Here is a 25,407-nt window from a genome sequence, read left to right as displayed (position 1 = left end):
CTCTCAGATGTGAGGCGAAGAAACCAGAACTGTCCAGTTGCGATCGATTCAGTACCCTGAAAACGGCATCGACACACACATTCCCACATATGAACAATTTCTTGGGAAATAGCACAGGGGGGTGGCGGCATGCTGACGTTGAGGATTTCCCAAACTTGTGGGCCAATGCCAGAGTGCATGTGTGTAATGACCTGTTGCTGTTGGACAGTGTACACAATCGTTGGTATCGCTGACACCAATCGGCTGCAAATGGAAGTGCAGAACAGTCGAGAGACATTTTATTTTTACTTTTTGCCTTTTTGTCACTGCCAGCACCGATCAATTGTCTGGTAAAGTGGAAAACCCTTACAATTGCACTTGTCTTTGCGTTTTGGGTGATTATTGCCATTGCAAAAGTCAAAGCGAGGCAGCTTTATTCATGCAATGATATTGCTGATTTGAAGTCATCTTCTGCGGCTCTCTAACTTCCTGTTCCTCCTGACTCGCTCTTTTTGCGCAATTCTAGCTCGAGGTGAGGCAGAAACTTGAGCAGGGGCAGGCCAGACCAACTTTTTGGTCCTTTCACAGATACATGCAGTTTGGCGCAGTTGAAAAGGGGCCTTTTTGCGCCATTGTGAGCGTGATCACATTGGTGATCAAATTCAGTTTTGCAATCGAAGCAGCCGCTCTCATTCCCTTTGGAATCGATGCGCCATCCTTGGCATGGTGGAAGCAAAAACCCATATGCTGGGGGCCATGCTGGAGACCGAAGCAAGTCTCAGTACGTTCGCAAACTAAATGGCGACCTCTGCAGGCGGATGTTGGAAAGTTGGCGAGGGCGAAAGAGCGTGAAAGTTCCATCTGAATGTAATGGAGTCACGCTTCTTTGCTGAGTCACTCTACTTGCTATGCCGGAACGAAGGCCGGCTGCGGGCAAATGTGTGAAATGTGTCAAAATGAGTCACACGTTTTCCGGTGAAATTGTGTCCTTGCGCATTTTTTTGGTTGAACGTCTGAATACAACATTTGAGGTTCATCCCGTCGACAACACGTTGACGGCGTTTACACTTTTCATGACTATGGCCACCGCTGGCATTTATTACCCGCCTCTCGTCCTAAGTCAGCGCTCCTGCTCACCTACGACCCTGATGTGCAAAACGGGGGAGGGCCCCAGCGTGACAGATATTGGCAACACAAAACACATCCTGGATTGGAGCACTTTGAATTTTGTTGCTAGGCGGTGTGAATAACAACAATAATAATAATAGAAAAGACAAAAGAGAGCAAAGAGTGAGACGTCGGATGAGATTTATTTTCCTGAATATGCTGCAAAACCGAGAGGAGAGAACCAGATTTACAGGTCGCACAGGTATGGCTGGGAGGAGCCGTGGATTGTCAGGTGTGGTTTGCCACCAACCAAATACCAGCAGTGCACCGACGACAAACAGCCAACAGCGGAAAGAGGTGGAAAGTTGCCTTGAAACGCCACAAGTGGAGTGGAATAAAACATCAACCCGTGGCCGGTGCGACATCCCCTGTGAGTACAACAGTTCACAAAATCTTTGAGGATTTTTTTTTTTTTTTTTTTTTGCTGGAGCAACTTTAAAAAAAAGAAAAGAGGGTGTGCCTGCAGGAACGGAAGAATTGTGCATGCAGAGGGGACAGATGGCCCAAAGAAGGGAGGAAAGTAAAGGTGACGATCCGAAGATTGAACTCTTTGTCAAGGTGAGGCACGCCGTTGTTGTCAACATCAACACTGATGCAAAAAAAAAAAAAATGCTCTGAATGCATCCCCCACAAAAAATGTTTTTTTTTTCCTCCAATCAGCATTCTTGTGTCAAGTAATACATTCATTAAACACAAAATAGTCGCTGTATTTTGATGGCAACCGCAAAACTTCATATATCAACTTCATAATGTTTTTTGGAGGATCGAAATGACAACCTTAAAGACCACAAAATAATTTTAGTTCGCATCTCTGATGAATGAAAATAACAGTAGTCGTGTATTGTCTATATTTTGATCTTTCGCAGTTGTTCTACAACGCACAAATGCATCATCCCGAATTGCATTACTTCCCAACTGCAATATTTCTCTCTGACCGACAAGCAGAAACCGAAAAACCCGTGAAATAACGTCTAAATCAGACGGCGTGCATCCACCGCGCCGAGAGCGAACCTCAAGGCTTTGACGGCGAATGTTTAGTTTGTTGTCTTCATCAAACGTGGGTGTGTTGTCCCTCCACTTCAAATTCCGCACATTTTGGACTCCCTCTAGGATGTCTGAGCCGAGCGGAGCAGGCTCGGCAAGATGTAATCACATTTTGGTCAGATGCGCACGCCAGAAGCGACTTTTGAGGCTGGCGTGCCATTTCAAAACTATTTGTCGATACCTCCGCCAAGGGAATTAAGCTACGTTACAATTGGTTTGGTCTGCAGGCCCTCTTCCATGTGGGGGAAAAAAAACAAACAAACTCGATGCAATGAGACTTTTGGACTCCAATGGGACTGGTGGTATCTTTTCCATGATTAAAATTTTTTTCAAGCTGGAAATGCCAAAGGTAAAGTTTTAAATATGCGTACCTATTTAAAAAAAAAAAAAAACGGGGTGGGGTGGCCACTATTTCGCATCTTTTAGATGTTTCCCTCCTCCAGCACACCCGATTCAACTGATCAAGATGGTTATCTCGCTTCTCGCGGCTCGCTGATGAGCTGATCTCTTGAATCAGATGGGTGTGAGGAGGAAGGCATCCAAAACATGCGAGATAGACTGATCGAGGCCCTCGACAACCGGAGTTGCTCAACCCTGATCGAGATGTTTCATGGTGCGTTCATTTCCTTTTTGCATAGGCGACGCTCTTCAATCTTTCGCATCTTTTAGATGTTTCCCTCCTCCAGCACACCTGATTCAACTGATCAAGATGGTTATCTCGCTTCTCGCGGCTCGCTGATGAGCTGATCGCTTGAATCAGATGTGTGTGAGGAGGAAGGCATCCAAAACATGCGAGATAGACAGATCGAGGCCCTCGACAACCGGAGTTGCTCAACCCTGATCGAGATGTTTCATGGTGCGTTCATTTCCTTTTTGCATAGGCGACGCTCTTCAATCTGTTAACGTGGGACACTGTATAATGACATTTCCGACTGGGCTAATGAATAGCGCATAATAACGGCGCCTCCCTTGACTGCAGCTGACATTTGTGCAGCTCCGGCATTTCTGTCACGATAGTACTACTTTTTATTTACAAGCAATAAACTAACAGGGGAAAATGCTTAAGTAAAAATGTAACTAGGCCAACAACGTCAAAGCCGCCGGGCCTCTCCCAGCTGACTTTGAGTCTTCAATGCACCCGCATGTTTTTGAAATGTAGGAGGAAGCTGAGAAAACCCGCATAAGCTCAGAACTGAAACCCCACATAGGAAGAACGCCCTCCCCACCTCCCCGGACTGAGGCAGACGGGCTCACTGCGAGTCCACTGTGTGCAATTTATGCCTTGTCAACGCCATGTTTGGGGAATAGGCGCCGCAGCGATTAGGGGGTGGGCGCAATTGATTAAGTGATGTTTCAGCCGTTGGTTGATTGTGTGCCCCTGATGATTGAGAGCCGCTTGAAACAACTGGGGCGAATGCGTGATGCGCTACAGGCGCTTTGGATTCCTGTGCAGAAATGGGGTTGATGGTTTAATGTGACCTTTTAACTAGTACAGTTCAATTGAGAAAAAAACCTTTACAACAGCTAAAATTAAACAGCGGATAATGTGGTTGCGCAAGTATGGTCACCCGCGAATAAATGTGACTGCATTGGGAATTAACTCGTCTTCAAATCCTTAAATCGGACTCAGCGCACCCCGACCGCCATTTTACACATCTTTGATTCACCCCCGAATATACTTGAGACATTTAAATTGGATTTTATTTTCATTTTACGCCAAACATACTTTTGGCCGTCATTCCCAAAAGCAACGCTGCTCATCGCCAAAGGCAGTCGGTGTTAGCACCAAGGCCTTCATGCCTCCGCTTTGAAAACGTAGCAATGTCAGGAAAAGCTTACTAGAATAACTGCAATTGATCTGGGGATCATCAGCGGCACTTTAAAATGGTGGCAGGAATGTGCTGACTCCCATGGAACAGATGTTTGAATGTGATCGCTTATTCTGAGCACAGTCACATCCCCAGCCGTAAGAGGGTGTGCACATTTCTGCAACCACTCGAGTTTTGAAATGATTGACATCCCAGTCCCATACCAGCCAGCCTGACCACATGGAAGCAGGAGTTCCAAACATTTGGAGAGCGCTTCTCCGCTCAGTGCGATATTACAAAAAAAAAAAAAAAAAAAGCTTAATTCGTGTGTAAATCCAGTATTGTGCATTTTCTTCTCCCAGGCCAGCAGTGATGCCGAAAGTGTGGGCAACTGTCCTTTCTCTCAGAGACTCTTCATGATTCTCTGGTTAAAAGGGGCCAAATTTCTGCTCACCACAGTAGACATGAAAAGGTAAGCGACATTTGAAACTATTCAGTTCCCTTGCATCATCTTTTACGTTTCCCCATACGGTTGTAAACACTTCCACTGCAGGCTGGGGCCGTCGAATATTAGAATTGATTATTCGAACTGATCGTCCAATTAATTATTTCGGTAATCACAAAAATTCATTTCGCACAATTGCAATGTAAAATACACGCATGCAGTGCGGTTGTTTTTGTCAATTTGGGGTCACCGTCCTCACCTTCTACGCTGTCGTATTTGTGACTTTTAATGCCTTTAAAAAGCAGGGCCTGGCGAGTTGAGTGACAGGGGTCAATGACAAAAAAAAAAAAAAAACGGCTGTGACAGGGCTGTGTAAAATGCGCGTTTGACCCCAAGAAAAGTTTTCAAGTTTTATTTAACAATTGGGAGCATGCGAGCGTGAATAACTCAGAACATAAAGCTACGTGACAAAAAGTCAACACGGAAACAAATAAAGCGCCAACCGCGGAGGCGAGCAGAAAGATGAGAAAGCCCAAAGAGACACAGAACAACTCAGAGAGACCAAATGAAAACCAAAATGACAGCTGTACTTACAAAGCGGCACGACTGGCGAGGACGACTGACCATGAATATATCTCAGCACACGTCTACTCCCTCTCCTGCATCTCCATATCTAAATACTCGGCCGATGATACTGGGCAGCAGATGCCACGCAGGAGGCTCCGCCCACCGCCACACACCTGGCCTTTGCAAAAAAATAAATAAATAAAAATACAGCAGAACCAAGCACTCTCTCCTCCTTTTGGCTACAAAACAAGTGGTACGTGTAAAAAAAAAAAAGATCACTGCAAAATCCTCATGAAAAATCTGCAATATGAAATTACCGTAGATGCGTTTGAAAAAAAAAAATCTGCAGGTTGAACTGACATTCAAACCGTCCTCTTCGTCACGCCGCTGACATTTTGACACCGCGAGATTGCGTTAGCGCCTAACGATTGGTCAACTCGACTTCACACAGGATGTTGTCGGAGGGAAGCGTCGATGGTCTTGCTCAAGAAATAGCTGAGTTCAGTCACCGGCGCGGTTGCGACACAGATACAAAGAGAACGGAAGAGTCGCCGAAACGATGAGGCACTCGTCGATTCACAGATCTAACAAACCGCTGTGACTTTTGCCATTCCGAAAACTGTTCAACTGTCATTCAAAAGTTCAGGGACGCTCCCAACGAGCCTCCCCTGTCAAGGAGATGCTGCATTTTTATTCAAATAGGAATTTCACCTTCAGTCTTAATTGTTGTACGTTGCGCAACGAAATGACGTTCTGTACTCTTCAGCCTGTCAATGTGCACCAACTAAGAGGCGATTATACAATCCCATATATAAGAGCAAGTTCTGAAAACAGCACAAGAGTGACGTGAAATACGTGACCGCGGTGTAAAAGTAGCGTCGGTATAAAAACTTTGGCGAATAGATGACAAAAAAAAAAACGAACAAAAAAAAAAAAAACAGGCAAGCAGACAAGTGCAGTCAGTTAAATTGCAGCAGCGCAGTGCAAGGATACGAACGGGGACAAATGAGAGCAAAGAAACCTCTCGGGAGCTGTCACACAAAGCCCCAAAACATTTACAGTATTACACTGGAATGATCAAAGATAATTGGTGCCAATTAGGGAGGAGAAATAATTAGCTTCCAAAGAATGATTGATTGTTTGCGTGCCTGGAAATTCCGCCTATTTATTTATTTATTTATTTTCCACCGAGGTCTCAAACGAGGGATGACGCCGCATGCAAAAAGTGTACTTTGGTTCGAGAATTTTCTCACGCGGCGTTAAGGCTGAGGCTTGCGAAAGTTTTGGGCTCGAGTTTGCGCAAAACAAGATGGCGGCAGGGTGACTTGCAACGCTCGCAAAGCTGGAATTTCGTTCAAGGGCGAGAATGCTTGTGTTAGGCAGAATTTGAAACATCGTTTAGTTGTATCGTATGATGAGACTGTACGGTGTACATAACGATTTTGACGTCAATCATACCGTACATTATTCAGATTATTTCATTGGCTCACTCAATAAGGAAGTAGTATGCCGAAGAATCATTGAATGAAATGTTCAAACTGTTCCAGCGTTGTCAACTTCTATTTTTCTAATCGCTGCATTTAACAATTTAGGAATGTCTTGTTTTCAAATATTCATTTTGTGACCATCGGACTTTTCTTTGCAATTTTAAATGAATCGTAATTGAAAATGTACCACTGCCTTGTTTTCGGGTGAACACCTGGGCCTACTACACTACTGTATTCCAATGATCGTGATGGTCGTTTGGAGAGTCAACCATTTTATTTTTTTGGGTGCTACCTGGTGTAAAACAGTGGACACATGAAGATGACATGAAATGTAAAAAAAATAAAAATCCACCAATTCACACAAATGGCCTCGGTAAAACCTAATTTATTATTAATGCAATGAATGCTGGGAGTAATTATTTTAGGATTCCAAAAAATGCAGGCTCAGACAAAGTGCGATGACAAAAATATTTATTCAAGAACATCGCACTGACAAAGTATAAACTGAAATCGCTTGAAACCAAAAGCGCTTGCAAAGTCAAGGTTCAATAAAACGCCGAGAAGAGACAAACGAAATGTCCAATAACCGTCCAAAAACAAAGAGCAATGCTAGAATAACCCCAAAATATTTACAAACAAGGATCTATGAACAAAAAAAAAACGAGCGCGACTATGAATGGTAGTGAGCGGTCCAAAAAAATCCAATTTGAAGCAGAACAGTAAGCTAGGTCAACAATCCGAAAGGAAACGCCCTTCACTCCAGCTGGAGCTGGAACACAATCAAGACAGAACATGACACCTGCTGTGTATTATTTCGAAAAATGGCTGCCATGATTGTTAAAACAGTCGCTTTGTTTTTGCCCTGGCGACCTGAGCCGATGTTTCGAACATTGGCCCTTGTAATGAACGAATCTCTTATCACCGTGCACTGTAAACAGTAAATTGACACCCACATTATTGACTTCGAAAATAAGTCATACACCGTTGCCGCGGTGATGGCATCGATGGTACAGTATTCTTCCTTTTGAAGCCGCAAAAGACTGCGCTTGTATTTCAAACCCAATTCAGTGTATATTGTTTTGCTTTTCTGTCCCTTGCTACCATCACTGCCAGGCGCTTTTTTTTTTAAATTGAATTATACGAAGAACTTAATCATATTTGTTGCGTGACAGATCCCCGGATGTGCTGAAGGAGTTGGCTCCGGGCTCTCAGCCTCCATTTCTGGTCTTCAATGGTGAAGTCAAAACAGACGTGAACAAAATCGAGGAGTTCCTGGAGGAGAGATTAGCACCGCCCAAGTGAGCCCGCCGCATCACGCGCAGCCTTGACTCTTCAAAACATTTTCCATCATTCATCCCGCGCTGGTTTTCTCATTTGACCTTCCGATGACAGGTACCCCAAATTGTGCTGTCGATACAAGGAGTCCCAGTCAGTTGGAGAAGACGTCTTCCGCAAATTCTCCGCATATATTAAGAATTCCATCCCTGGATTAAATGACAGTAAGATGAATGCAACAGCATCGTTGTATTTTTGGTCATGGTTGTTCCACTTTCTGAACACGTTACGTGAAAAAGTTGACTTGTATAGTTGCTAAAATGTGCAGAGCAGGACACACAGCGTGGCTCCGGCATTTTTCCCGAAGTGACCAAACCACAGTTTGATGCTGTGAGTGGGGGGAACATGCAGCAGGCACACACACACTCACACAATATCAATACAAAGTGAGTTGCAAAACTGAAGATAGAAAAAAAAAGAAAGCTCGGTCACCTGGGAGGCGCTCAGATTAGATCCGCTGCTCCTTCGCATCAAGAGGAACCACATGAGGTGGCTTGGGCATCATGTTAGGATGCTTCCTGGATGCCTTCCTGGCTGCGAACACGGAATTGTGGGATTTCCCGCTTGAGCTGCTGCATCCCTTGATGTGCATAAGAAAATGAATGGTTGGAAGCGTCGAGATGTTTCGAACCCTTTCATGCACCCTGTTAACTGATAACATTATAAGCTGTCCACTGTAGTAACCACTGTCCCTGAAAGCATTGGTCCCCAACCCCCGGGCCGCGGACTGGTGCCGGTCCGTGGGTCATTTGGTACCGGGCCGCAAAGAAAGAATAAATAATTTACATGACTTCCGTTTTATTTATTTCGGAATCTGAAAGATGTTTTATTTTGAAAATTTACCGGATTCTCTATTACATCCATCTACAGTGTGTCACTCTTGACGCAGGTCAAGGCGCGCTTCTCGGTCACGTGATAGGTTACCGCTGAAATGAAACCCGGGAGCTAGCAAAATGAGTTAAAAAAAATAAACGTCTTTGGGAAGGGGAAAAGGCCCAGCTGGGAGACAGAAGAGCAGCCCACGATTTTCAAGAAAAAGAAGGCTACATTTAATAGACAGTGTCAGGAGTCCTACTTAAAATAACTCAACGGGAGATTCCCATGGATCAAGCCCGCTCTACATATGCGGCGACGATGGTTAGTCGTATTTTTCATGCACTTTTGTATTTGCGCTTTATTTTATTTTGAAGGCACCTATAAATATTACCATAGCGACCAGAGAGCGTTGCAGCCAGATAGGACGTTCCTCGTGTCATGATTCGTGTTTATTATTAGGTTGAGAAAATATCACAGTTTTCATCAGCAGGTCATATCATATATTATTTTGTTGTATTTTTATCCGCCACACCTTAAAGGCTGGTCCCTGAAAATATTGTCTGACATTAAACCGGCCCGTGGAGCAAAAAAAGATTGGGGACCGCTGCCTGAAATGGTTAAGCGTGCCAAAAGGGCTAAATACGCACACACTTGTTCCTGTAGTATTACTAATACTAGCCTGTGGTGTTTTCAGTGTTAGAGAAGAAATTCCTGTCAACCTTGGTGAAGCTCAACATGTACTTTTTGACGCCCCTCCCTCACGAGTTGGACCAGAACCCGAACCTCACAGAATCTTCGCGCCCCTACCTGGATGGAGACTCTCTCACTTTGGCCGACTGCAACCTGCTTCCCAAACTCAACATTGTCAAGGTGAGACATTTCTGGACGCACCTCATTGGTCCGGTGTTTTTTTTGTTTTGTTTTTTTTTTTTGTCCCTTCAGGGCAGGGATGTCAAACGTGTTTGCAAACACGGTCCATACTGGCGTTTGGGACTGGGTACAACGGTGAAAGCACTGCTGCAGTTTTTCCGTGCAAGTCTTTCAGCAAGCAAATCTTCAAACCCTCTATCGTCCCCAGGTGGTGTGCAAGGTGTACCGCAACTTTGACATCTCTCCTGAACTGAAAGGCCTCACTCGGTACCTGGACAACGCCTACAAAAAGGATGAGTTTCGCTTGAGTTGCCCAAAGGACATCGAGGTCCTCCTCGCGTACAAATCTGTGGCGAAGTATCTCAATAAATAGAAGACCAGATAAAGAGGTTATACAGGGTGTCCCAAAAGTAAATCTACACATCCTTTATGAATTTGTGGTCGTCTGCACTTGACAGCTTAAGGGGTTTACAAGTTTTTGAAAGCAGCAAATCCTTACTTTGTCCTTTGGCTCACCAGTTGACAATGGCGCTTGCGCTGCAAGTCAAACTGAATCCAACGCGGCGGGTTTCTTGAAGCAGGATTTTGTGTTGAATGACTTTTCGGACACCCTTTGTAAGATATTGCTTACAACTGTCAGTTTAGCTTCAAAATCCACAGACCTACTTTTAAATGTCTTCATATGTACATGCTGCATTAACTATTAAAATCCTATGGTGTTACTTTTGTGGCGTTCTTATACTGCTCCTTTGAAAAAGCATAGACGCACTCCTTTAGCCACAGAATATTGATGTTTTGTGCCATTGTGCACTGATGTATTATTTGTAAATGTATCCACAGAATGTATTTGGCCTTTCCTCCATGTAAACTGCAATGAAGGAATCGCCTTTTAATATAAATGTCAAAAGCTTCATGTACTCACGTTTCATTGTAACATCACTTTTTGATCTCATAGCATCTTTTTTTTCAAAATGTGTACCTATTGGAGAGAAAGCATTAGCATTACCTCTTATATATAGCTATTATTACTTTAAGCGGTAATTACTTCATATCTGTATGCTGTTGTCTTCATTCCTCCCAACTTTCTGTCCCAAGAAATAAAATGTAAGAAAAAAAAAACTGTATAAACCAAAACTTTGCCTGACTCTTTTTTTCATGACTGACCTGGAAAAAAAAAACATTTTAACATCAAATCTGTTATTTACTACTGACTGTGCACAATGATGCATCCAATACTGACAAGATAGAGAAAATGTAGCATGTATGTGGCTTTGATCACGAGTGATGCATAAAAGAAAAACAACAAAAACATTGTGCATTCAAAGGATTAATTTCATTTTCTCCAAAAATGTTTTGCACTAAAATGCATTTATCAAGAAAAACAACAACAAAAAAAACAAACAACAAAGACCATACACGGTGAATGATTTGTGAAAGTACAATTATTTTTTTTAAATCAAGAGAAAGACAAAGGGCTCGATGTTATTTTATTATATTAAATTTACTGATGATTAAACAGGAAGACACGGAAGTACCAAGCGTTCTTTGATTGGATGACTCGATTCAGTGGTACCATGGCAACAGCAGCTATGCCTGCCCATTGGTGAAAGCAATAAAATGGGCGGAGCTAAAGCAAGTGACCAAGCATCGAAAAACTTTGTTGGCTACCAGCTACTAATGCTCCCTCGCCAGTTGTGACAATGCCGTAAATTTGGCACACTTTCGCTACGAGACACCGTAAAGTAAGTCCGGTCTTTTACTCACATACACCATTCCCGGATACTGTTTTGGCTTCGTTCCTTGACACCCATTTGTGCCTCTCCCGGGATGCGTTTGCGCCGTTAGCTATGAGCTAGCTCGCTAATGTTATTATTGCGAAATGGTCTGTGAGGCAGAGTCACCGTTTTTCAGCTCGAACTGTCAGCGCACGAATTTATACTAAATTGCATTTCAATATATTGAACTCGGGATTCAGGTAATACCAAATGTCTGACATTGTGTTTTTTTCTTCGTAGGGCGCAAACACAAACAAGGCAAACCAACGTGATGCAGCTCTTGGCAGCGACAGAGTATGTCACCAACTGGGTGTAGTAAATGAAATTAAGGATTCGTGCATGGTTTTTCCATGCAAAAAAACAAACACGTGACTGAGGTATTATTATGATGCAGGATGAATTGCCGCGAAGGTGATGATGGAGACATCTGCGGATGGGCCAGTTCAGTAAGTTTAACAGTTGGTTTCTAAACTTGTATATGTGATGTGCAACATCACATCTTGTAGTGAAGATAAGTCGCCACTAAAGTCATTCGGGCAGGGAGCATTTCCCCTTCTCAGTTTTTCTATTTTTGTCCCTGGAGCTGACCCAGACGCTATCTTGGCTAGAATTACACGGCATGGGTCAAGTGTTGCAATTCGAATTGTGTCATGGCAGCGAAAATGTCTAGTCCACCATTGGAATATAAGGCATACAGCGTGTCATGGCAGAATAAATGGTTTAAACACAGCTGTATTTGATACAGTTGAGTAGGTAAATGTCACGTGAAAGGTACATAGAAATACACTCTATAAAAACAGTGACTAAAGGCATTAATTCATAATTGCACATTGGGACTAGCAGTGCAAGTCTAGATTTAGAAATTTTATGAGCCAAGAAACAAGTGTTTTACTTTGAGTTTTGGCCACGTAATTGGAGTAACAGACAAACAGGTCAGACTGCATTTTTTTTTTGTAAATTACCGAGCAGTGATTTTGAAGAAAGAAAGTTGTCTGTTCTGCAGTATACGGTACCTTAGATTGGTTGAATTCCAAAACCTTTTCCGTTGAGATCAATTATAATTGGATCAGTTACTTTGCACAAGCCGAACTGTCGCCCTTCTTGTTCCTTCTTGTCTTAACAGCACATATTGATGGTCTGAAATAGACACAATGAAGAGCCAAGCACTTGTCACAGTGTTGTGTTGTTTGACAAAGATTGTCTACATTAATGCGTGTAGATGCTGGTACACGGCAAAAACGACATCACGGCTGTGACATCCCGAGTGCAACAGTTTGTGGAGGAGAGGATGCAGACCACCATGGTAAGCAGAACGTGGTGGTGTTCTCGTTGGCGTGTTATGAACGTTTTCTCAGTTACAAAGCTATCATTGAAAATAGTCAGCGAATTCATTGAAAGTAAATGCGATAAATATCTTACATAAATTTATAACTCGTAATAGGGTAACTTTTAAGTTAATCATCGCTGTCCACTGAAAAGCATGTATCTCCAAACCATTATATATTAAAGCAAAAAAAAAAAAGCAATCTTCTGTTCTGAACTTCAGTTTTGATGCCATTATCCGCGGGTACGTCTTTTGCTAGCGCACTAATTGAGATTGAGTCAAGGTGACCCTTGGCTGGATGGCTCCTTTGCTTGAACATTTTCAACACTTCTTGATGTCATTATCCATGAGCTTCATGGCTCCTGCCACCTTTTTTTTCCCTCTTACAGTGTTCAATATTTCGCCAGCAAACTGGTTGAAACTCCCCCGCTTCAAGATTCTAAAATGTTTTGATGTCACCATTCACTGGTCTGACTGGCCGCAGTTAAAAATGGAGCGGCACAACCCTCTAAGCCGACGAAACAATACAAACTTCCACACAATTGCTAATATTATTGAAAAAAAAAATTGCTGTGCCCTTTATCACTTAAGAACCAACACCAGACTTTTCTGCATTGTTTGTTTGTCGTTCAGCTCACGGGTGTCCTGATAGGTGCCGCCGTCGCAGTCGCGATGATCGGGATTGTGGTGCTCTTCTTGTACAGGAGGTTCAAGCATGCTCGTGAGTCTCGGGTTGATCTACTGAAGATATTTCAAGTCTCAATGTCAATCATGTCTGCAATTCCAGCACTGTTAAGCTTTGGATTCTCTGTTCAGGTGAACAGCAGCCCGGTGTCCGTCATTATCGCTTCCGAAAACGAGATAAAGTGCTCTTCTACGGTCGGAAAATAATGCGCAAGGTATTCACTTTTTCTGCCCCGCAACACTTCCATTCAGACTTTGATTCGACAGTTACGTTTTTTTTTTTCTTTTTGAAGGTCCAGACGCTGTCCTCACTTCCTCCCCCTCCTTCGTCGTCTACCTCGGTGTCAAAGCAACCGCAGCGCGTGCGCAAGAGAACCAAAGTTCTTAGCATTGCTCGCAAGTATGGGCTTTAGGAGAGGATTTGAAAACCTTTTTTTTTTTTTTTTTTGTGCGGTCCGGTTTGATTAAGTGAAACACGTTCCTCCAAACAGAATCCTTCGTATCCGCAAGGATCCTCCTACTCTTCAGCCTAAAGAACCGCCACCCTCTCTGCTGGAGGCTGACCTGACTGAGTTTGACGTGCAGAGCTCCAATCTTCCCTCTGAGGTTCTCTACATGCTGAAGAATGTCAGGTGGGGTTGAAAACAAAGGACTCTTTCTGGATTGATACAATTGAACCATCCTAGGTGTCATAAAAATTGTGAAATAATAAAACGCTTAGTCAACTTGACAAATGCGATGGTGAACCGCTGCCTCGCAAAGCGTACGTCACCATATTTATCCTTGCTCGCTTATTTTTGACATCTTATCCTGAGCAGCGAGGACAGAGAAGCGTGTCCCACTCTTTATGCGACAGATCTTTTATTTATTTATTTTTTTCCCCCTGAAATTTTTGGCTGTTCTAGAATTTGTCCAACTTCGGGGTCAGTTTTATTCTGCGCTGTTTTTTGCGTAGGGTGTTGGGCCACTTTGACAAGCCGCTCTTCCTCGAGCTGTGTCGACACATGGTATTTGTGGAGCTGCAGGAGGGCGAAGGTCTTTTCAAGCCCGGAGATGACGACGACAGCATTTACGTGGTCCAGGATGGGCGACTTGAGCTCTGCATCTTGGAAAACGTTGGGTTTTGCTCTTTTTTTTAAGTCACGTTGCCGAAAAGGATTGACATTTTTTTCCTCAAACCGAATAGACACGATGCTTGACCGTGTCGTTGATTTTCGTCTTTTCTGCTTTCCAGGATGGTACAGAAGTGGCGGTGAAGGACGTTCTTCCCGGCGACAGCGTCCACAGCTTACTCAGTATTCTGGACATCATCACGGTGAGCGACTTCATTTCACACTGCTTCCTCTTATCTGTCGTTGTCTGCTCGCTCCTCCGAGTCAAAGAGTTCATTGATGTCTTTTCTTCGGGTTTTCTTCATCCCCATCCGTGCAAATTTCCTAATTTAATTTCCTTCTCGAAATGTCTTTTCTTATTTGTCGAAATTGGGACATTAAACGAGTTACAATGGATGTGCATGAAGAATTAGATTTCCATTAATTGTCCAATCGGGTATGTTGTGAAGCAATGGAGTCCGAATGCGGTTTTTATCTTTCTCCCTAAGTAGGCTGCCGTGGAAACTTTGGAAATGTTAATTATAGAAGCATCCCAACAGTTTGAAAAAAATGAGCTTTCTCAAATAGGTAATTTTCAAGATGATCGAAATCCCAGATTTCCATTTGTTACTTTTGCTGCATTCTTATATTTGGAGCTCAGTACTTATTGACCAACTGGGGAAATATTTGTCATGATTCTGTTTTCTTTAGATCACATTTTGGGTTTTTTTTGGGCGGTTCATGTTATGTCGTGTTTTCATGCGTGCCTTTTGACTTCCTTGTTCGGATTTGGAATCGTTTCCACACGTTCTTGTCTTCCTGGTGCCGTGTGTTAACCAATCAGCTTCCTTGTTCTCTTATCATTTTGTTTTTATTTTTCTTTTCCTGTTTTTGGTTTGCCACGTTGTGTCCACTCTTATGTACTCGTATTTTTGATTCCATATCCCTTGTTTACTTTTTAAAATGTTTGCAAAATAAATACATTTTTGTTTTGAGCTCATCCTGCGTTACCTACTGGATTTGAGTCCACCTTTTTTGCGAAGACAACCCGTAAATTGTAGCCTTCCTTAAAAAAAAAAAAAAAAAAAAAAAATCATATTTCACTCTTCTTCGCTTTTTATTCAGGGTTTTCCAGCTCCTTACAAGACCGTATCCGCTCGCGCGGCCACACGCTCCACCATCTTACGTTTACCGGCCTCCGCCTTTGAGTCTGTGTTTAAGAAATACCCCGAGACACTCGTCCGCGTCATTCAGGTAAACGTTGGTGTCAAACGTGTGATTGATTTGAAATCATTTGACTGTGACAACTTTTAAAGTTCATTTCCTGGACGTGATTGTTGTGTGTTTCAGATAATCATGGTGCGGCTCCAAAGAGTCACTTTCTTGGCATTACATAACTACCTGGGCCTGACCACCGAGCTCTTCAATCCGGTAGGTGGGAGGATGTTTAGTGTGCGCGCGTGTGTGTGTGTATTAGCAGCTGCTGGGAAGGAAAGCATCCTTGCACATTTACGGAAAGTGACGTAAACCCACTCACTGTCCTCCACACGCAGGCTAATTTCACGCAACATTAAGCACGGCGTCATAACGCCGTCCTTCGTGTGGGTCAAAACGAATAAACCATGATAACCCCCTTCATAGGAAACTTTACGACCAGAAATATCTTTCATAAGAGAATGCTTGAAAGGCCTTTGTTGGCCAATTGCGAAAGCTTTTTAAAATGTATTGTATTGGATGTGCTAGTAAGTATAAATCACGCCTGAGCCAAAATCGAAAAAATGTGTCCCTCAAGCAGAGGTTAAACGATTACGGTCTAAATGAATAATCTTCCAGATTTATGGCCAAGAGACAGATGTGCGATTTAAAAACCTTCATATAATCAGGAATGAATATCAAATCTGATATAAATGACAGGCCATGTTTGTTTACCTCATGTCCTCATTTTTTTTTGTTTTTTTTTAATTGTTTAGAGCAGTTATCATTACAACCTGATTTTTTTCTCTTTTTTTTTTTTTTAAGCACTAATTTAAATGTGTGTTGCGCACTGTTTTGTTGTTGAATCGACAGGAGAGTCATGCAGTGCCTTTGTCCAACGTGAACAGTGTGGCGAGTGAGGCAATCTCTGGCAAGACGACTCGCCGTTTGCACTTTCAAGATGAGTCGGGTGTGGCAACCGCAGAGAGCCTTGCAGACGCAGGTCTCACACACCGCGTTTAACGTTTTTTTTTTTTCTGGTGTTGAGCATGGTCCGATACTATTTCACTTTATGCGAAGCAGATGGCGTAAAGGACAGTCCTTCGAATAGCCACAGGAAGCAGCGATCCATCTCGATGCCGCCCGACAGCGCAGGTTGATCACTGTCTTAAACTTGGGGTGATAACTCATTCACTCATTAATAGAGGTTGCGCAGATGTGCATACTCATCACCTTTGCTGGGTACGTACACCCCGCAGGTGACATGACGATGGCATGCGAGCGGGCTCGGGTCAACATCGATGAGACTCCGCCCAGTCCTGCCACTCAGAAGGTAAAACATTGATTTTTGTCAGATTACTGTTAAAGAGCAGCTTGCTTTTTACCCTTGTGTCAGTTTTTCCCCTCGACATTCCTTTTCGCACGGCGCAGTCTAGCCTGAAGAAAAGCGTAACCATGCAGCATACGCCCTCTGAGGTGTTTCACTACACGGACAGCGGGGGGCAGTCCGACGCCATCCACCTGAGCAAGAGCGGAACAATCTTCCAGGCTGCGAAAAAAGACCTGCTGGGGATCATCCAGTTGCAGGTGAGAAGCTGAGTCTGCCTGGACATTTACGTCTGCCAGGCTTGAAAATGTGAAGCATGAAAAAAAGATTTCTATAGAGAGAGAGGTGAAAAGTCTTTTCCCTGAAGTCAGTCCAGCTCCTCCTGACCCTGGACAGGAGAAGCGGTACAGAAAATGGCTAAATTACCCCCCGAGGAAGGAGACCAAACTGCTAATCCTTTTTCCAGCGGTGTTGGTTAAATCGGCTGTACGCATATGTGACTTTCTGCTATGTGCTGTTTCCAGTTGGGGTGTCAAACTCATTATTGTCGCGGGCCACATTGTAGTTACGGTTTCCCTCGTAGGGCCGTTATGAATTTTGGGAAACCATATAAATGCTTAATCCCCTCCACATATTACATACACAGCGCACAACGAATTGATGAATAACTAGTTTTAAAATCAAGAATAATGACTGTTATTGTGGATTACATATGACAATTTGACATTTTGGTTCAGAATTTAGCAAGCATCATGGAAACTTGACATGCTTGATTTGCTTTCGCGGGGCACATAAAATGACGTGGCGGGCCAGATCTGGCCCCCGGGCCTTGACTTTGACACCTGTGGTTTACAGGATCCGAGCCTCCTTGAGGGAAGAGTGACCCTCCACCAAGTCAAAGCTGGTTCGGTGGTGGCTCGTCAAGGCGATCAGGTGACTTTTATTGTTTTTGTTTTGTTTTGTTTTTTTGACAGTGATGTGTGTTATGGTCTTAACTTCAGAGGGGATTCTAATCTATTGTTTACATGTCACTTTTCTGCCTTTTCCTTCCTTTCTTTTTTTTTCTTTTTTTTTTTAGGAAGTGAGCATTCAGTTTGTTATTTCAGGCCTACTCCATGTTTACCAGAGAATGATCGACCGCGAGGAAGACACGCGTCTTTTTGTGACGCACCCCGGAGAGCTTGTCGGTCAACTTGCCGTCCTGACCGGAGAGCCCCTCATATTTACAGTCCGAGCCCAACGGGACTGCAGCTTCCTCTCCATTTCCAAATCCCATTTCTATGAGTTAGTCCCTGTGGATTTTGCGTATGCATGTGTACATGGACACATCTATATAATTTCTCCCCTGCCCCCCTCAGGATAATGCGCGCAGAGCCAAAAGTCGTGCTGAACGTCGCCCACACAGTGGTGAGGAGGATGTCATCTTTTGTCAGGCAGATTGACTTTGCGCTCGATTGGATGGCCGTGGAAGCTGGCAGGGCCGTCTACAGGTACTATCAGCCAAGTTCCGCTTCATACGTTTCTCGCCGCCCCTTTCCAAAAAGATAAACGCTGATCTCGGCTCTCTCTCGAAGCTTCTGTTGAATTGCTGTTAATGCAAGTGTATCATCCAGGCAAGGAGAGAAATCCGACAGCACTTTCATTGTGCTCAGTGGACGACTGCGCTCCGTAATCATGAAAGAGGACGGCAAGAAAGAATTAATAGGAGAGTATGGCCGCGGTGACCTGATTGGAGTGGTAAGGACCAAGATGGAGTTTAAAAACGAACATTTTTCAACAGTCACAGATGATTTTCTCCACATGAACATTCGTCGGTGATGATCAGGAAGAGTCTTATCATCGTGTTCTTTTTCCAGTAATGGCAGCCGCACCTTAGCTGCATGGTCAACAAGCAGGCGTGACACAAATTAAAATGAGAATATCACTCATTAGAATGCAGACTTCTGCCAAGGCTGAGCTGCCCTAAATAAAAATGTCTTGAATAGTTGCGGCTTCCGAGGACTTACCAAACCACTCCGGCAAAGTAAAATGGAAATTGATGTGTACTTTTTGCTTAATCCTCCCAATAAAAAAAAACTAATTTCACTTGGCGGAGGTGATAATGAACATCCCTTTAAAAAAAAAAAAAACTAATTTCACTTGGCGGAGGTAATAATGAAAATGTTGTCATTCCGATCCATACGTTGCTAGTAACTGAAGAAATGTGTTAATCTCCCATCGCAACATAAACAAATGAGGGGAAAAAAGTTGGCGAAGCAAAACCAAAACAAGCTGCTTGTATAATTACCCATACATGCTTTAGTTTTATAACTTGGCATGTGGGTGTAGATTTCACACTGTTATATATATAATGGTTCATGTCCGGAAATCTGTCGGAATTCATTAACAATGTCATATACATATTTGTTTTTTTTTCTTTCTTCCGTGATCGTTCTAATAATACCTGAATTAAAGGATGCTATGGTTACGGTTACCAGGAGGCAGGAGAACTGTCATCTTGTAGGAGTTTATATTTCACACCGCTGTGTTAATTTCCAAACATTAATTCTGAATACTATTTGGGGTGATGCATGAAAAAAAAAAAAAAAAGAAATGTTTTTGTCTTTTGCTTGGGATTCAGTTTTGCCATTCTTTGCACAGGTGGAGGCCCTAACCCATCAAAACAGAGCCACCACTGTCCATGCAGTCCGGGACTCCGAGCTCGCCAAACTGCCCGAGGGCGCTCTCAGCTCCATCAAGAGGAAGTTCCCGCAGGTCGCCTTCATGCCTTTGAACTTGAAACCGTACAACTTCTCCAGAAGTTCAAATTCAATCGACTAATATAGTATATATGATACAATATTTGATCTGGGGTTCCTTTTTTTTTTTTTTCTGGTCGCTGTCTCGTTGGTTGATTGGGAATAATTTGCCATTGACAATTTAGTTTCCTTTAAAAGAACCTAACAAAACAATGTTGATAAAAGTGTCAATTCTATTGATTTATTTTGTTTTATTTTTAGTGTCATGTGACTGATCAGCGACCAGGCGTACCCCATCTGTCAAAGTCAGCTGGCATCGGCTTTAGCTCTCGCGATGACAATCACTGCAGAAAATTATTGGATTGACGTTTTTGGAATGCAGGCTACTTCTTTTTTTTCGTGGAGGTTTATGAAAATAAATTGATGTATTATCACCCCTCATATCCTCACCAGTATTTAAGAGGTTCTTTTTTGACCCCGTCACCACCTCTCCATAAAGTATTTTCTGTATCTTTGGTAATGCCACCAACCAATTATATACATTTTTTTTCTCCTTTTTTACTGTTTTTCAATGCTAATATTGCCTGAACTTTCAAAGGCCATTAAAACAACGACACGACTGGTGGCATTTGCGTAGCTTGCGTGAGGGTCAGCGGCTTGAGCCCAGATTTTCCTCAAAGCTGGGAAGCAGATGTGCCTACCACTATAGGACACCTTCATGCCCTGACAACTAAATGCATTTAAAAAAATGTTTGCTTTGAAGATCAACACTCAGAATCTTAAAGTCTGTGGCAATCAAGGAATGAATATTGCATTTGCGTCTTCGATCAGAGACTTGTTTCTGAAATGCTTTGCCATTGCAGGTTGTCACCAGGCTCATCCACTTGCTTGGACAGAAGATACTCCAGCAGGTTAATCTTCCTCTAACTGGTGTGTGCACTTTATATAGTGTTTACTCCTGATGAAAAATAAATAAATACAATTCCATAATCAGTAACGCTGACTGTGTGTGTGCATCGTCAGGTCGCAGTTTGGCACTGCACACCCCTGGCAGTAAATGGGACGCGGGCAACCAGGCCTCCAACCTTTCCACGGTGGCAGTCCTGCCCGTCTCTGAGGAGGTGCCGCTCACCGCCTTCACGCTGGAGCTGCAGCATGCGCTCCTCGCGATAGGTACAAACAAGAATGATGGAAAGGGGTTGTCTTTTTTTCTTTCTTTCTTTTTTTGGCCTCCCTGATTGATTGGTGACAGTGTTGTTCTCCAGCGGTAACATTAAATGTGACTCCTCTGTCACATTCAGGTCCCACTCTTTTATTGACCAGTGATATCATTAAGCAGCGCCTTGGAGCTGCAGCACTAGACAGGTATTATTTTTTTTTTTAATGCTGGTCTTAACGTTATTTAAATGATCTAAGATGTAGCGAGACAAACATCCGAGTTATTTTACTTCCTGTCCTGTTTCTTTCCCGTCAGTGTTCATGAATATCGTCTGTCCAGCTGGTTGGGCCAACAGGAAGACATCCATCGAATCGTTCTCTATCAAACCGACTACACGCTGACCCCGTGGACCCAGCGGTGCATTCGTCAGGCCGACTGCATCATCATTGTGGGCCTGGGCGAGCAGGATCCTGCTGTCGGAGAGGTGAGGTGTGAAGGATGAATCAGGCTGAGGAAATCTTGCCTTGTACAGCCATTTTTAGCAGTGTCATGCAGATAGAAGACCCCCCTCCTCCAATTCTCATTTGTGATGCAATTAAGTACCTGGCACTCTTTGTTGATATCATTCAGAGTGCTGGGCAGCGAGGTGTTTCGTCATCTTGGATGTGTTCCATCCTCTGGACTAAAGAACTCTATACCACACCTTGCAGATAGACCCATTTTCATTAAAAAAATCCAAAGTTTATATCTTGCATCTGTAGCGGCCACAGAAAAAAGATCCTTTTTGTTTTTAAACCAAGCAAATGATATCCACTCCTATATGATAGCGTTTTAATCGCTTATCTCTTGCGTCCTAATTATCCCCAAAATGTTTAGCTACCGTAACAGCGCACTGTCTGCCACAGGTTTTTGTGTTTGACCCCTGGGGCATACAAGACTGCAGCGGGCGGATGCTATGAAAGTGTAGAGGCAGGAAGTGCACGTCCAGCAGATGGAGAAGTAATTGCTTTTCTCAGGGGAGGGAAATGGCCAAACAGAAATAAAGGAATGTGTCCTTGTTTAACAAGAGACGATGGGAGAAACGGAAAGACGGATCAATATTTGCTGGGGCACAGAATGAGTCATAGCTGAGGATTTGATCTTTCAGGAACACACACACACACACACACATGAGTTTGCCCTGAAAACTCTTTAAATTCCTGCAAACACCTGCGCAATTACTGGATTTCCCTCACTTGAATCGCCTTCGGTCTTTACCCGCACGCGGTCACTTCTCATAATTCCACACATGTGAGCACTGCGGCGGCTGTAAAATGGCGTCCCTCCTAGCTGGAGCGCATGCTGGAAGGAAGTGCCGTGCGCGCCCAGAAGCAGCTGGTGCTGCTGCACAAAGAAGACGGCCCCCCTCCCAAGGGCACAGTGGACTGGCTTAACATGCGCAGCTGGATCTCCAGACACCTCCATCTATCATGTCCGCGACGGGTCTTCTCCAAAAGGAGCCTGCCCAAACTGGTGGGATTAGATGCACTATATACAGTTGTTCTAGCCCACATCCACACCTTTCATATTGACTCATTTTTTTTTCTTCTTTTTTTAAAGATGGAGCTGTATCAGCGTGTTTTTGAGAAGCCAGCAGACCGCCACTCAGATTTTTCCCGATTGGCCCGGGTCCTCACTGGGAATGCCATTGCCCTCGTCCTGGGTGGAGGCGGGGCCAGGTGAAGCGCATCCTCGGGGCCGAGAAAAGTTGATACGAATATTTACTGCAATTATGACTTGTATCGCTGCGTTAGGGCGGCTGTTCGACCATACACACTTGGATACGCCCTGAACTGAAGACCCCCCCCCATAATTTGTATTTAGAATTATTCTAAATGGTGGACCACCAAATGTATCACGTGACACGTCAGGATATTGCACGAGACCTCTGCGTACCAAAGAAGACCTCAGTTCAGCAAGTTTTAAAGGATTAAGGTTGAAGTGCCACTAAGTGACCCGTCAGTCCTTCCGTTGAAATTAAAATGAATTTCAATCCTTTGTACTTGTGGTATGTGCAATGACAAAATCCAAACATTGCCTGTACATTGTTTCAACCTTATAAGTGACTATAAAAATGTATAGTCGATGTAGGATGTTAACTTTTAGGTCTGACGTGGCTTTTTAAGACGTTTCCTTTTTTTTTTTTATTGCAGCTGCTGGCAGGAATTAAAAAAAAAAAAATCATCTTTATCACTTTGTCTTGTTCCTCTGCCCTGTTTTGTAGAGGTTGCTCCCAGGTGGGAATCTTGCGAGCGCTCTGCGAAGCTGGCATCCCAGTCGACCTCGTGGGCGGCACTTCAATTGGTTCCCTGTTGGGGGCGCTCTACGCCGAGGACCGCAGCCACAGCCGGATGAGGATGAGGGCACGAGAATGGGCAATGGTAACGATGAATGTGGGCGGGGCCTCTTCATTTTGTGACGTTACACGGATGTGATCTTTGCCTGCCTGGCTGTCTCTGATTGGTCAGCTGGAATCAAACGTTACGAGTAATTACATTTTACTGATGAAGCCGATTAATGTGACATAAGTTACTCTGAGTAGCTAAAATAGATTGCCCAAGCAATCATAATTATTGTGGATTAAAAAAAAAAAATACAAATAGCAGGCGGAATATAGCCCAGAGTCCTACTTGTTAATTTACTACTTTCCTATTTAGATTGGGCACCTTAAGGTGTTTCACAGACAGTCCAAATGATGCAAATAGGTACGTTTTTCCACAAATAGCTGGGGGCTGGTTGCACATTAAAAGATGCAAATGAAAGTCCAATTGTGGACATTGTTGTAGTCATAATTAATCAACTCAAATAACATTCATATTTACCCTTGAATTTGGAACCCCGGCATGTCTTCAAGCCAGGAGGGAGCCGTATTTGAAGTCACGCCACCGGAGAGCATCGCAAATCATATTCCAGATATCATTAAAAGGCCCATTTCCGTCCTCGCTGGAATGAATTGGCTTGTGGTGAAACTTTGATGATGATCACATCGTCCTCGGGAATTTGCTTCGTGCGGGTTGACTTGCAGAGCTTGGGGATTTCTCCCTTGATGTCATATTTGAAGACATCCCCACGAAGATTAATGCAGCAAACAAATTGTTTATGTGGGTTGAATGAGCACATTAACATTCAGTTGCTCCCCTTTTAAGGATTTCAAGTGGTTTTATTTTTCTTTTGTGACTTTGTAAAGGCTGTAGACAGTAGCGCTTTGTGAAGGTGACTCAAACAGGAAATCATTTCATCTTGTGATGCAACATTCCTATTTCGGAAAACTAGAGTCCGTTTTTTTTTTTTTTTGCAATATGCCGTCCACCGGTTTGAAAGCTGAGAGACGTGGGCCAGTCGTCTGTCCTCTCCCTCCATGGCTCTGTCCTTGGTGCTGATCCGTGAATACGCAAGCGTGATCTCTCACTTGGCGAGAATCTCTTATCCTCAGCCGGTGGGGATGAGCAAAAATAAACCTGGGCCAGATGTTCCAAAATACCTTTTATGCAGAATGAATGTTACATTATGCATGTCAGGAAAGTATACGACAAGCCCAACAGTAAGCTGTTGTCTGCATCTGACAGAAGAAATAAATGCGGAAAAAAAAAAAAGATGCCATTAACCATCTGGCAGATTCTACTTTACCTGCAGTGAAAGCGTTGCGCTTGATGAAATGCGGTTTGTATGAGGTACGGATGAAATCCAAACAAACGCTCCCCACTCTCTTGCCGCAGGAAATGACTTCAGTGTTCAAGAAGGTTCTCGATTTAACATACCCGGTCACTTCCATGTTTTCTGGCGCCGCCTTCAACTCCAGCATCAGCAACGTCTTCAAGAGCAAGCAAATTGAGGTGAGATGAGGTGTTTGCAATGCCGCTCCAATAGAATAAATAAACAAACACATTGCGGGAAGAAGGATAGACCGGCGCCAGGATGACTCTGTGTATAATTGAAACCTGTTTGTGTTTTGTGCATGCAGGACCTTTGGATACCGTATTTCAATATCACAGCTGACATCAGCGCCTCGGCAATGAGAGTGCACACTGATGGTGGGTGTACGCAATATTTCAGGGGTACTGTCTCCATAAAATGTCCACGTCAACAAGATTTTATTGAAAAACATATTTGCTCACGTGAAAGTTCCTATAAACTCATTTCAGCCATTCAGAAGTGTGAAGAGATTTCAATCTGTACATTTTCTGTTGCAATGGTCCACATTAGGGTTGCGGGTGGAACTGATCTTAGCTGACTGAGCGAGAGGCAGAACATGTAAACTCCACATAACAAGGTCCAGATTCGACTCTGGAACTGAGGCAGACGTGCTAACCACTAACCCGCTGTGCGGCGTATGTGGAAACACAGAAACTGTTCAATGAACGTTTCGAAGAGAGAAACATGATGCCTACAAAACAAAACCAGTTTCACTGTGTGCACACAAACGCCGACTTTGGGCCGAAAGTTCTCCCGAAACGGGTAATCGGTAAATACATCGGGGCTCTTGTCACCATTTATGATTTTTTTTTCTTCTTTCCCCCCCCCCCCCCTTGGCCAACACACGTACTTTTTTTTTGGGCGG

The 25,407-nt window shown here is 43.6% G+C and overlaps 2 protein-coding genes across 5 annotated transcripts in view; both read left to right on the top strand.

Moving 5' to 3' along the window:
* Nucleotides 1-1,286: 1,286 nt before the first annotated feature.
* clic3 (chloride intracellular channel 3) lies at nt 1,287-10,652 on the top strand. Of its 3 annotated transcripts, none has more exons than XM_019890195.1 (7): nt 1,287-1,516; nt 1,613-1,704; nt 4,361-4,470; nt 7,670-7,795; nt 7,890-7,996; nt 9,343-9,518; nt 9,727-10,652. In XM_019890195.1, the coding sequence occupies exons 2-7, from the start codon at nt 1,630-1,632 to the stop codon at nt 9,889-9,891; spliced, it is 759 nt and encodes a 252-aa protein (XP_019745754.1). In that variant the 5' UTR covers nt 1,287-1,516; nt 1,613-1,629; the 3' UTR covers nt 9,892-10,652. The 3 variants fall into 3 exon arrangements, with proteins under 3 accessions (XP_019745754.1, XP_019745753.1, XP_019745751.1); XM_019890194.1 differs by having other exon boundaries at nt 1,598-1,704; XM_019890192.1 differs by lacking the exon at nt 1,287-1,516 and having other exon boundaries at nt 1,582-1,704.
* A 494-nt stretch (nt 10,653-11,146) lies between these two features.
* The window catches only part of LOC109527957 (patatin-like phospholipase domain-containing protein 7), an 18,465-nt gene continuing 4,204 nt past the window's right edge, over nt 11,147-25,407 (top strand). For both annotated transcript variants that reach the window (XM_019890199.1, XM_019890200.1), the window contains exons 1-30: nt 11,147-11,260; nt 11,534-11,587; nt 11,688-11,739; nt 12,513-12,596; nt 13,251-13,338; nt 13,434-13,516; nt 13,595-13,701; nt 13,793-13,933; nt 14,257-14,416; nt 14,536-14,616; nt 15,518-15,646; nt 15,743-15,823; nt 16,460-16,589; nt 16,670-16,741; nt 16,846-16,919; nt 17,018-17,173; nt 17,769-17,846; nt 17,992-18,197; nt 18,272-18,403; nt 18,527-18,650; nt 19,554-19,667; nt 20,515-20,581; nt 20,675-20,824; nt 20,953-21,016; nt 21,126-21,294; nt 22,140-22,322; nt 22,410-22,528; nt 23,074-23,230; nt 24,566-24,682; nt 24,811-24,880. In XM_019890199.1, coding sequence (XP_019745758.1) covers nt 11,565-11,587; nt 11,688-11,739; nt 12,513-12,596; nt 13,251-13,338; nt 13,434-13,516; nt 13,595-13,701; nt 13,793-13,933; nt 14,257-14,416; nt 14,536-14,616; nt 15,518-15,646; nt 15,743-15,823; nt 16,460-16,589; nt 16,670-16,741; nt 16,846-16,919; nt 17,018-17,173; nt 17,769-17,846; nt 17,992-18,197; nt 18,272-18,403; nt 18,527-18,650; nt 19,554-19,667; nt 20,515-20,581; nt 20,675-20,824; nt 20,953-21,016; nt 21,126-21,294; nt 22,140-22,322; nt 22,410-22,528; nt 23,074-23,230; nt 24,566-24,682; nt 24,811-24,880 — 3,211 coding nt within the window. In that variant the 5' untranslated portion in view covers nt 11,147-11,260; nt 11,534-11,564. The remainder of the gene's footprint in view (nt 11,261-11,533; nt 11,588-11,687; nt 11,740-12,512; nt 12,597-13,250; nt 13,339-13,433; nt 13,517-13,594; nt 13,702-13,792; nt 13,934-14,256; nt 14,417-14,535; nt 14,617-15,517; nt 15,647-15,742; nt 15,824-16,459; nt 16,590-16,669; nt 16,742-16,845; nt 16,920-17,017; nt 17,174-17,768; nt 17,847-17,991; nt 18,198-18,271; nt 18,404-18,526; nt 18,651-19,553; nt 19,668-20,514; nt 20,582-20,674; nt 20,825-20,952; nt 21,017-21,125; nt 21,295-22,139; nt 22,323-22,409; nt 22,529-23,073; nt 23,231-24,565; nt 24,683-24,810; nt 24,881-25,407) is intronic.

Source organism: Hippocampus comes, unplaced genomic scaffold (genome assembly GCF_001891065.2).
Source record: "Hippocampus comes isolate QL1 unplaced genomic scaffold, H_comes_QL1_v1.1 scaffold185, whole genome shotgun sequence".
In the NCBI taxonomy this organism is placed as follows: domain Eukaryota; kingdom Metazoa; phylum Chordata; class Actinopteri; order Syngnathiformes; family Syngnathidae; genus Hippocampus; species Hippocampus comes.
Note: the sequence above shows the minus strand (reverse complement) of the source record. Positions and strands in the feature narration are given on the sequence as shown.

Bases quoted from the DNA above. Each gene is read 5' to 3' on its own strand.
- clic3 (XM_019890195.1), top strand. From the start codon at position 1,630: ATGCAGAGGGGACAGATGGCCCAAAGAAGGGAGGAAAGTAAAGGTGAC. The intron at 1,705-4,360 runs GTGAGGCACGCC...TTCTTCTCCCAG, and splicing joins AGATTGAACTCTTTGTCAAG to GCCAGCAGTGATGCCGAAAG. The intron at 9,519-9,726 runs GTGAGACATTTC...TATCGTCCCCAG, and splicing joins CCAAACTCAACATTGTCAAG to GTGGTGTGCAAGGTGTACCG.